This window comes from Chanodichthys erythropterus, chromosome 2 (genome assembly GCF_024489055.1).
Source record: "Chanodichthys erythropterus isolate Z2021 chromosome 2, ASM2448905v1, whole genome shotgun sequence".
In the NCBI taxonomy this organism is placed as follows: Eukaryota; Metazoa; Chordata; class Actinopteri; order Cypriniformes; family Xenocyprididae; genus Chanodichthys; species Chanodichthys erythropterus.
In genome coordinates, this window is record NC_090222.1 from 17852864 (window position 1) to 17864675 (window position 11812).

Here is an 11812-nt window from a genome sequence, read left to right on the forward strand (position 1 = left end):
TTAGCAGCACAGCAAAAATAAACGACTTTAATAATAATAATAATAATAATAATAATAATATGTTAAAATAGGTATACAAGATAACTTTACTTATGCAAAATTACAGAGAATATTGAACTAATTTTATTTTTATTAGCCCATAGGCAAATAGTTTAAGTATACACAACTGTTTTTTTTAAAGACAATGATAGTTTTTCAAAAAGTACTTATCAAAAGTAACTCTAAAGACTTTTACTTTGTTACAAAATGTAAAATGTCTTTTTCACATAAATTATGTAAACTTTCTATTCATCTATAACTCCAAAAAAGAAACTTTCCACAATAATAATAAAACAAAAATATTAGCCAGCACAACTATTTTCATCATTGATAATAAGAAAGGTTTCTTTAGCACCAAAACAGCATGAATGATTTCTGAAGGATCATGTGACACTGAAGACAGTGTCACATCAAAATAGAAATATTTTACAATATTTTACAGTTTTTACTGCTTTGATCAAATAAATGTAGCTTTGCTGAGTATAAAAGAATTCTTTCGAAAACATAATAAAATCTTACATTTAATACAATACAATACACGTAAAGGTGAGAAAAATTATCTTAGTTCCATTTATTCAGCTTTAAGTCAATTTATATCAGAAAACAAGCCTGTTATTTCAGTGGAAAACAAGATAACAATCCAGAATAAGAAATCTGCAGTGTGACTACACACATAGACATGAAACTAGTTATTCAGTAAAAGTTTTGGGGGCCATGTTTTGTAAGGTACAGTCATTTGAGATATAACTGTCAAAACACTAAACATGACATGGAAATGTAACACAGGCTATAATTAACCCACCAAGATCATCTCTACCTCCGTCGCAGCACTTTAAATTACCCCAACTCTGTCAAAACTTTCTTCAAAACAGTTACGCTAATATAATATGTATACTATACTTTGCTAGCTGTTGCCTCAAAAGGGAAAAGTCTACACCCATTCCTAAGGGGCTCACATCTCAGATAAGAGACAATTTTGTCAGACAGAATAAAAGAAACAGAATGTCATGTTAAAGTAACAGGGCTTCAGCCCCAAAACTCGCACACTAGATCTACGATATAGACTCCAGAAGCCATGTATAAACATCTCTCATCACAAAAAATTACATCCAGACCAGTGGAACTGCCTAAATGTTTATAGTGTATCAGACAGTTAGACATATGCAAACATAACTTCTGACACATCAAGTTACATATTTAACACTGATGTGATTATGTGATGCAATAAAATGCTAAATTTTAAATCTTTTTTAAAATTCTGGTTAATATACAAAATCATTTACACTTGTAGCAGTTCAGAAATAATACATTACATCCATGCATTTTAGATTCTGATTTTTAGACAAAAATAAATAAAAGTTGCGAAGTTATCAAATGCGCAATCACTCTTCCTGAGAGCATAATAAAATAATTTTATAAGCTGCACAACATAAAACTTAAATTTAAGGCTTGTGTCACAGATTTTTATTAAACTACGACAGTATGCATGTGTGCAGTAAGTGCATTGAAAAGCCATCAAGCTTTAGCAACAGTGAGAGCAATCAAATCCTGACCTGTTCTGTGTGAGTGCAGATCTGATGACTAGATACATGAAACTCAACTGAGAGAGTAGGAGAAGGAGGGACGCAAAGAGAGCAGGAGAGAAAAAAAAAAAAAGAAAGAGAGGGTGGAGAAAAGTGGGACTGTGGCTCATGCAATCAAGTTGAAGATACTTTTAATGTATGAAAGCTTAAGCATGAGTAGATGGTCCAAGCAAGAGTAGTTTTCTATGCATGGATAGATTTTTAATTTTTCAGCGTATGTCACACAGTTTTGCATGTGTGCGAGAAATAAAGTCGGGTGTATGTCAACTGATCCATGGATGTTTGCGTGTGCGCGTATAGGCAAGGGGTCTATTTTGGACAAGCACCTGTTAATGACATTAAGAGCGTGGGAGTTACAGTTGCAAAGACAGAAAAGAGAGAGAGGACTGTTTATAAGGAAAAAGAGAGCAGCTGATAGGGTAGCTTAGAAAGTTATAATGGCATTAAATCAAAGATGTGCGAGAAAGAAAAAGGGTGAAAATGAAGATGGTTAGAGAGCTGGCTATAACACATAATACTGGGGGCATAGGTGAAAATAATGAAGCCATAAAGATGGTCACTAATAAGCTAACAGAACGTGTCTATCCATCCATTAGTAATTGTTTATTCATATAAAGCCAAAGCTGTTCAATAAATGGTATGATCTCGCCAAAGGAATGAGAACTATTTCACTGAACAAAGCAGAATATAAAACTACACTTGAGTATAATATTTACTTGATAAAACTTGGTCCCATTAATGTCACATTCAACCAGTGTTGGGGAAAGTTACTTTTTTAGGGAGTAACGCAATATTGTAATGCATTAGTTTTAAAAGTAACTAATTGCGTTGCACAGTTACTTCTTATAGAAAGTAATGCATCTGGGCTGGGATATTTGTTTGTTTATTTTTATAACAACAAAAAAAGTTTTATTTTTGGCAAATGTAAAGGCCCTTCTACAAAAGTGAAATGAATAAGCCTCAGGCTGAAGGAGATGCAGATTCACGCCTGTACAGTAGAGGGCGCAGTTCAAACAAACAAGCCTTTCAGCTGTGCTGCCATTCTGGAATACAGAAGAATAGGATAGGTAGTATAAGTAAATGAGTAAATTTATGCTCACATTTAGTCTACTAGTAGTCTAGAATAACCACAATGTTTACACAGCGCACACAACGCCTCTTCACTTACTCCTGATTTCTCTCAACATGGGGACAGGAAAGGTGTCAGTAAATTAATGAGAAAAAGTAACTCAGATATTTTGTTGTAAATTTAAAAGTAATGCATTACTTTACTAGTTACTTGAAAAAAGTAATCCGATTACATAACTCGTGTTACTTGTAACGCGTTACCCCCAACGCTACATTCAACATTGTTGCAAACTGCTGATTTGTTACCACGATAATGTTATCTAGCTGGCTAACATAGAAGAGGTGCAAAAACTAAAACTTTGTTTCGTACCATATGCCATTGTTTTCCTGCAAAAGTGTTTAATTTATTGGCATTGCAGGTGATTAATTTAAAGTGTAAAATAAAAAGTTGTATAAACAAAAATAACTTATAGTAAATACATAAAAGTGGTTCATTCTTCTGTGGGAGAGCACATAAATGGTAAACAGAAGTACTGGGCTGACTGAACCAAAGATTTAAAAAAAAAAAAAAAAAAAATCCTTACTGTTGAGCTTGTGAACAAATTTTTCCTGGCTCCTTGAAGTATTGGTCAATAGGTTTGGAATATATTTTCAGAATTTTTTTTCACAACATGCATCAGGTGGTCCACAGTTGTGACACTGACGACTGAGACCAGGAGACCATGTTTTAACTACTTATGCAATTTGTTTTCTACATAATAAAAATTATATTCATATACCCTTGCCAAGCAGCTAAAAGCAGTTTATTATATTCTATTAAAATTAACCACCCAATAAACAACTTTTTTCCCAGTATTCGCAGAGCATTTTATTCAGTTTCATACTCCTGGATTTGTGAAGCACATTCTGCTCCTCAATCTCTAATTCTCTGCATTTGATCATTTCCAATCAACTCAAAGACGCACATGAGTATCTGTAATCAACATATTTCACTGATATTTTTTCCTGTTTTTTATTTGAGAAAAAAAAACAAACAAACATACAACACCCTACCCCATCCACAAATAATAGCCCCCCTCCCCAAAGTCTAAAAACAGACTGACTACAGACTGACCCATTGCTCATAATACTCGGATACCGTATCAGAGTTAAACTAGTTAGAAGTAAGCAGTGCCTGTTAGCACTATCTGCTGGCAGAATACAGATGCAGTGTGTAGCGATTCAATTCAAACGCATTGGGTTTATTTCACCAGATTGTTTCTCTGGTCCTCATACATAAATGCACTGTATTAAATCAACTCAGCTTATTACAGTTTTAAAAAAACAGCAGTGGACAGTTAGATACAGAATGTATAAAAAGAAAACAAAAAAACAAAAGAAGAGACAAGTTTCTTTTTCACTGTGTATAAATTTGGTTAGATGGGGCCAGGAAAATAGGGTTCACAAGAAACAGTACAACTATTATAAAAGGAAGGAGAAATAGCAGGGAAAAAAAGAGAGGAGGAGGGAAGATAGAAGACATTATAGACTTAATTGGAAATATTCACCCTCTACAAGATGGATGCCTGTAGCGGCTTTACCTCATACACGTGGTGTCAAAAACAACTCCTCTGGCCTTTTAAACTCTACATTTTTACACAGGAAACCTCTTTTTCACAGCCTAAATAAAAAATAACACACTTCTCTCCTCAAATACCCCCTCTCACCTTCTCGTTTGAGTGTAACATTCATTTTTGTTGTTGTCATCATTTCTCTTCCCTCACTTGCTCCTTTACATCCTCCTCCCACTCCTATCTGACCAGTCTGGCTCAAAGTGTGAGCTGTACAGATGATAGAGCAGGTATTTAACATTGAGAAGAAAAAAAAACTGACACGTAAAATCACAATGGGCCAAAATTAAGCTGGAACATTAGTGTCATGTCTAATTGTATCATTTTCTGTAGACAATGACATAGTACGGTCCATTTTTCCATCTTAAAGCTTTGCACATACTTCAATGTTGCCATCAAAAAAAAAAAAAAAAAAAAAAAAAAAATGACAAATAATTGGTTCGCTACATTTTGACCAATCACAAGTCATGTTTTTAGTCTGCCAGATTTTTAAAAAAAGCTCACACCGTCTCAGACCTCATAAACCTACAAAATAAGGGGTTTCCGAGAGATTGGTATCACACCATCTGCGTCTCTCTCGTTCTCGGTTCTGTCCCGTTTCTACCAGAAGTCGCGGCGGTGATAGGCATCAGGGTCGCAGTATTTAGTCACCACCACTCTGTTGGCAAATTTCCTTCCTGTTAAGCCTTGCATTGCCTTCTGAGAGTCAAACACTGACATAAATTCCACAAAGATCTAAGGCAAAGAGGAGGGAAAAAAAAAAACAGACAACAGTTAACAAGTTACTTTTAAGATTTTAAATTCAAATGTACATGTAGTTATCGAACCTTTCCAGTGCCAGGAACTTCCAGGCCGTCTACAGGGCGTGGAATCTCGATGCTCTTGACTTGACCGTATTTAGAGCACTCGTCTCTGACATCTTCCACGATCTCCTCATACTCTTCATCATCCAGTAGCTCCTCTGGGGCCACCATGTTCATCAGACACAATACTTCTGTGGGAATGCCGCCCATCTGAGTCATCGAGCTGTTCATGAGACCTGGAACTTGAAGGGTAACTGGGGTCTGGTTTATACCCGTCTTCAGATGAAAGAAAGAGGGGACGAGAGTGAGAAATAGGAGATAAGGTCTATGTGGCCTACATTCAGCACAACCACACAGGAAGGTACTCAATACTTGATAAACATATTCACACTGTCCCTCACCAGTGTGGTGTTCTTGGAGCCGACGCTTGCTCTCTGGACCAGGAGTTTCTTGTCCCCCAGCTGCATCCCGTTTAGCCCCGCGATGGCCTGTGATAGTGAACAGTGTGCCTTGGAGAGGTTAACATGGGTGTCAATCAACAGCTCTGACACGCCACTAGCTCATCTCCTGTTCTAGCCCATGGATAAATCCTGGCTAAATTATTTCATTCTCATGGATCTACAGATACAGTCCATGTTAAACAGTATATATAATATGTACATATATGTAATGTTATGGAGACCACAGAACATGCAGAGGTCAAAGATAAGTGTCAAGTAATGTGTAAGACAGTGTTGTATAAGCTTTTGTTATTTTCTGGGAGTTGACAGACTCATTATGTAGTAGGGCTGCACGATATATTTTAACATCGATATTGCATGTGCAAATCTGCAAGAGTCACATTACAGGATATGCAATATCAAGTATAAGGATCGTAGTTGATTCGTACAAACCAAGCAACATGGTTTGAAATGCATATGATTTCTCAGATTAATTGCAAAGTTTAACCATCATAGTGTGAAAGTTTATCATTTGCACATTTAAGGTTGTGTCAGTTTAAACATTCAAGTGATTTTATACCATTCAAGTGCAAGAAGACAAAAGAGAACTCAATTTGGAACTTGCACGCTCAAGCTGCACAAACAGCACACGAACACCAAATTGTGTTCTCTTACGCATCCATTTGTTTTTTTTTGCCCTCATAGTTCACTGACAAGGTTTGTACTGTAAATATGATTGAAAGAGTGATCTGACATCGTGGCTCACTATCAGCAGTTATTTTATCTATGGTTTGAAACATTTCTTGCAGGTTTCTGCTCGTTGTAAATAAGATAAAGATAAATTAGCACAGTACCAGAGTGATTGTGTGTGTGAATTAGTCATACGGTCTCTCTATTAATTGTGAGGTTGTGGGTTGTAAATAGTTCCTTCAAAAGTAGAAAACTACATGCTATAATATGTTTTGAGTTTCTAAGCTACTTTAAGTGATAAATCACAGGACAGCGCTGACAACTAGTTTCTGTTCCTCTGTGCGCGCGATCTTCACGTTTTGCGCAGCTACTGTTTGTATGACTGTTCATGCCAAATTGCAGCTGCGCGAGCACGGTAGCTCAATATAATAATAATACACATCCGATCGTCTAAATTCGCTTGAATGTCCAAACCATAAAACAAATACAACTGACAAAGTTTAGTGAAGACGCAAGGCTCACTGCTCGCGCACCATCACTATGTGTTTTGTTTTTATGCCACTGACTGGACAGGGCGGAGTCACGTGGCTACACACGCGGTAATGTTTTTAAGGGGGAAGTATTAACAGGATTAAAAAAACGAAATAACCGACATGGGAAAATTACGGTTATTTTTCGATTAATCATCCAGCCCTAGCTTATAGCTTAGGTGAATGTAAACAATTGAGAAAGAAAATGTGTATAACTATATTAAATCCGTGCATTTGGTCTTAAAAGTATATCTGTGTCATTAATGCTATTCAAACAACAAAACACAAAGAGAAAATCACTTTTACAGCTTAACCAAAGATTAATTATATTTAATTTATACAGTGAAGACTATGCAGTGTTATTTTACATTTGATTATTCAATTTCTGAACCTGAATATGGTTAGACTTACCTGAAAAACAAAGCACTGTTTAATTCATTTGTATCTTATCTCTATTGTATTGATCTATGCTTGTAATTTGTTTATTATTTTCTATGCAGATTAACCCCAATCATTCAAGAAGGATTCATTCTTTCCAAATAGAGCTATTGAAGTCATCTGGTGAAATATTTTTTTATATCGCAAAAAACAAAAAATGTAATTTTTTTCAAATATCGTGCAGCCCTATGGTGTAGCTTTAATGCATTGCGTTTTCATCACCTGGTCACTGATATTGACGTCAACATATTCACAGAAGGCATAGCCCTTAGAGAGGCCTGTAGCGCTGTCTTTGACCAAATTAAAGGCCTTTAAAGGACCAAACGATGTCAGCAATTCTTTGACCTGTGGAACAGAGAAAAATTATTTACTCAATTATTTTTTATAGAAATATTATACTCATATGTGTGTGTATATTCATAGACCTGAATTGGCTGCTAAAAAAAAAAAAAAAAACTTTTCAAATAAAATAAATACTACTATAAATTGTAGTATTTCACAATATTACTGTATTTTTTTGTCAAATAAATGTAGCCTTGGTGAGCAAAGATACTTCTTTCATAAACTGTCATTAAAATAGAGTTTTTAAAATCCTATATAAATTTTTCACAATGACAAGTAGTTTCTTGAGCAATTAGGTTACTTTTAAATAGTTGCCACGGGTTTGACATACTGCATAAATTATATTTGAGTAAAATATTTTATATTCTACCAATGATAAAACTGTTAAATGTCAAGTTTTGTGAGGGAGGGGAACTGATAGGGAGCCCTTGTGCTCATGTGAGCTCCTTTATGAAAACAGACTGTGCCTATGATTAATACTAAATGGTGATTTTCAAGTTGAATCTGTGTAGAAGTCATAACAGTGTAACAGGTATCCAAACGACATATTTTGAATTTGATATTTGGACTATTTTTGATTGGCCAATGGGCCAGTTTTGTCACGTAGACATGGCAACCCTGCAAACATGTAAACTTAAAGGCTTTAAAGTTCAATATCATTGATCCATCTGTTCTGAGGAGCATGAAAAATGTTTATATTTCCTTTAGTAGAGCATAAAATAATTAACCAGATTCCTCAAATTAATATGAACCCGCTTCTTCACGTTATCACAGTAAAAAGATTGGCATATATGCCAATATCAAAAGCTATCATAATCACATTGTTGTAGATGGTGTTGTCATCAGGTGTTAAGGACCGCACAGCCACTAAAAACAACAAGCCATGCCAAGTTATGCAAATACCATTGTTAAAAACAATTCTACTTTAATTCAATTCAAAATAATGGCAAATAATAAGTACTGGGAAATCAGTTCCCAATCAATAGTTAACTCAGCAACGCTTAGCACCCGGCACGTGCTGCCACATAATGCCATTTTAACACAAACCTGGTCATCGTTGAGGTAATTTGGCAGACCGCCAATAAAGAGTTTATGGGCCGAATCAGGCACCACAGTGGAAACAACACCTACAAAGAGAACCAGAGGGTGACCAACAATGATCCACATTAAATAAATCACTAAAGTTTCAATAAAATTATGACTGAAGAGAGCAAAACATTGAGCGTACAAGAATTGGGGGAGCTAAAGAGTGACGTGCCTGGGACATAGACACTGGGATTCTCACTCATGCCGGGCAGAGGCTGGTAGTCGTGTGGTCGGCGAATCTTCAAACTCTGTCCCTGGAAAATGATGCCATCAAATGCCATGGCCTGTGTCGTCTCATCCACCGAGCGGAACTGTATTACCAAACATAAAAATAACATTCAAATTACACTCCCAAAACGTTCTGAATCATTTATGTGAGGATCTACAAATTGAGCTCTACTGCTCAGAATGAAGACTGACCTCTAGAAAGGCAAAATTCTTGTCCTGGTTGATCTGAACAGCAAGGACTGGGTTTCCTGGGGCCTGTGTCAGGCCACCCAAACGCATCTGAGCATTGAAGAAGTCCATCATAGACTCCTATATATGTATATAAATATATAAAAAAAAAGACAGAAAGCACTGCTATTATCATACTGGAGCAAGAACAAAGCAAAGCATAAAAAAAAAATCTGTTGCACTCCAACAGAATACAGATGATTCATTATAATGATGACGGAAAGATCATCACACCTTCTAATACACCAAAATACTAATGGATGTCAAAGATAATAATGAACCTCACCTCTGTGATGCCAAATGGGATGTTGCCTACGTAGAGTCGCCGGGCCTGTCGAGTCATCTGACTGCCCACGACAGGAACAGGTGTTGGGGTCACAGCCAGACCCTCAGGGGTCATTGTGGGCAGCAGAGCAGTGGCCGGGATCTGACCAGCAGCTGAAGTCAAAGAAAGGTTTACAAGTATGTTAGACATATGGTAGGCATATGTACACTACAGTTCAAAAATAATATTGTGAAATATTGTAATTTAAAATGTTATTATAATTATTTTTACACATTATAAAATGTAATGTATTCCTGTGATGGCAAAGCTGAATAACTCTGGTCATCAGTGTTACATTATTCTTCAGAAATCATTGCAATATTCTGGTTTAGAGCTCAAGAAATATTTAGTATCAATAACAATATTAAACACTTGTGCTGCTTAATATTTTTTATTGGAAAATTATACTTTTGGTTCAGGATTCTTTGATGAATAGAAAAAATTCAAAACAACAGCATACTTTACTGTCTTTAAAGTCACATTTGATCAATTTAATAAATCTTTGCTGAGTAAAAGTAGTAATTTCTAAATTATTATAAAAATGTTTGATCCCAAACATTTGAATGCTTTTACAAATTGTTCAGAGAGACAACTTTAAGGCAGCACATAACCAGAAAGATTCAAAACCCATTCACCGTTGTCCAGGGCCTCATCATTATCATATTTGCAGGCATAAACAGGGTGCGAGAAGGAATTAATGAAAAACAGACTCTTACCCTGCATGGCTTTGTACTGCATGGGTGTGATGTGTTCAAATCCAGGAGGAGGAACATCCCAATATTTTTTCACTTTAATCTTTTTCTTCTCGCGGTGTGGAGAGCGACTGCACAGGGAGAAAGAGAAACCAACAATGACGGCATATGAAAATCCACAGGCTCTTTTCATGAATGCCCCGAAGAATTTTACCCCACATACCTGCGTCTGTGTCTGCGGTCCTTGCTATCTCCATGACGTTCTCGGCTTCCTCTCCTTTCTCTGTCTCGGTCCCGGCTCCTTCTCTTCCTGTCCCGGTCTCTACTACGACTTCTCGAACCACTGCGCCGGTGGTGCTTGTTCTCCTTGTCTCGGTCCGCTGCACATTTGAGTTGCAAAGCAAAACATGAAAAAAAATTTCATGTATGTTTATTAAAAACTGATATCTGCTTGCTAATTAATCACCAGTGTCAGAAATAAGATGTGTTAAAAGTAATATTTAATGGGTGAAATTAGTATTTTGCACATTTATGAGAGCATATATTTTTGACATTTGACCATCTATTGGTGGGGGAAAAGTTTCAGTTATTTGAAATGGTCACTGCATTATCTAAATCCTTAAAGAGACAGGTCACCAAAAATGTAAAAATCGGCATAATTTACTCATCCTCATGTTATTCTATGACTTTCTTCTGAACATAAAAGAACATATTTTGAGAAATATATATTAGTCCATTCAATGGAAATCAGTGAGCACCAAAACTCAAACATTCTTCGAAATATCTTCTTTTGAGTTGTACATCATGCAGGTTTGAATCAACATGAGGGTATGACAGAATTTTAATTTTTGGGTGAACTAACTAAATATAACTAGATAACAAATGCCGTTTAAACTATCACATTTGTGTCCTATGCCCAGGTAACGTTTTAACATTGACTAGCTCTAACCTAATACTATTGCATACATATATACATAAACATAAAGCTCAATATCTCTGTGAAAACATCACACTAACACACATCCTGTGCACATTAGGTTTGCAGTACACATAAGACACAACAGCACTGCATTTTTCTGGTGTTCTTCTGTGCAATATGATGCAGACCACCCTTCTGGCTGCAGGACCATCCAGGGAAACAAACCCACTCACTGACCACTACCGCATCAACTTTAACACTTGACCAAACCCTCACTTTCATCACAATTATACCTTTATTTCTCACCTTGCTTGTTTTCGGTTAGCTGTCTCTCAAACTCGTCAAAATCTGACATTTTTCAGCTGCTCCAACGCGCCGACTGAGTGAAGCTGGCTAGCTAAGCAGCTAGCAATTCGTTGGCTGCGAATATCTCGCAAACAAAAAAAAAATAAAGTTCACACCAAGCGTAAAACGTTAAGAAACTAGTTTTTGAAAGGGAAAAATGCGTCCCTGGGAAAGCAAAGCGGAGTTTAATAACAGCAGCAGGAGTCGAGCTGGAGTCTTCCAGAAACGCTCAGAACATACAAAGACAAGCATGAGGAAAATGTGCTTTCAAAGAGACCTAGAGTAAACACACATGCACCAGATGATGTGCTGGAATAAACGAGTGCTTGGCTCGTAGAAGAGCTCATGTATTCCTCAAAAACATCGAGATACGTTAAATACAGCCTCTATTTTCCACAAAATCTCTGTGAAACGCCAAGGCCGTGAGAGTGCGCCCACTAAGGTCA

The 11812-nt window shown here is 36.4% G+C and overlaps 1 protein-coding gene across 5 annotated transcripts; it reads right to left on the minus strand.

Moving 5' to 3' along the window:
* Nucleotides 1-17: 17 nt before the first annotated feature.
* u2af2a (U2 small nuclear RNA auxiliary factor 2a) lies at nt 18-11809 on the minus strand. Of its 5 annotated transcripts, XM_067403076.1 has the most exons (13): nt 11328-11809; nt 10326-10482; nt 10127-10233; nt 9372-9523; nt 9050-9166; nt 8772-8940; nt 8591-8670; nt 7424-7546; nt 5505-5612; nt 5128-5379; nt 4830-5035; nt 4397-4510; nt 18-2665 (listed from the first exon to the last, which is right to left on the minus strand). In XM_067403076.1, the coding sequence occupies exons 1-11, from the start codon at nt 11374-11376 to the stop codon at nt 4901-4903; spliced, it is 1449 nt and encodes a 482-aa protein (XP_067259177.1). In that variant the 5' UTR covers nt 11377-11809; the 3' UTR covers nt 18-2665; nt 4397-4510; nt 4830-4900. The 5 variants fall into 5 exon arrangements, with proteins under 5 accessions (XP_067259177.1, XP_067259205.1, XP_067259195.1 ...); XM_067403104.1 differs by lacking the exon at nt 18-2665 and having other exon boundaries at nt 2694-4510; nt 5505-5591; nt 8802-8940; XM_067403094.1 differs by lacking the exon at nt 18-2665 and having other exon boundaries at nt 2694-4510; nt 8802-8940.
* Nucleotides 11810-11812: the final 3 nt, after the last annotated feature.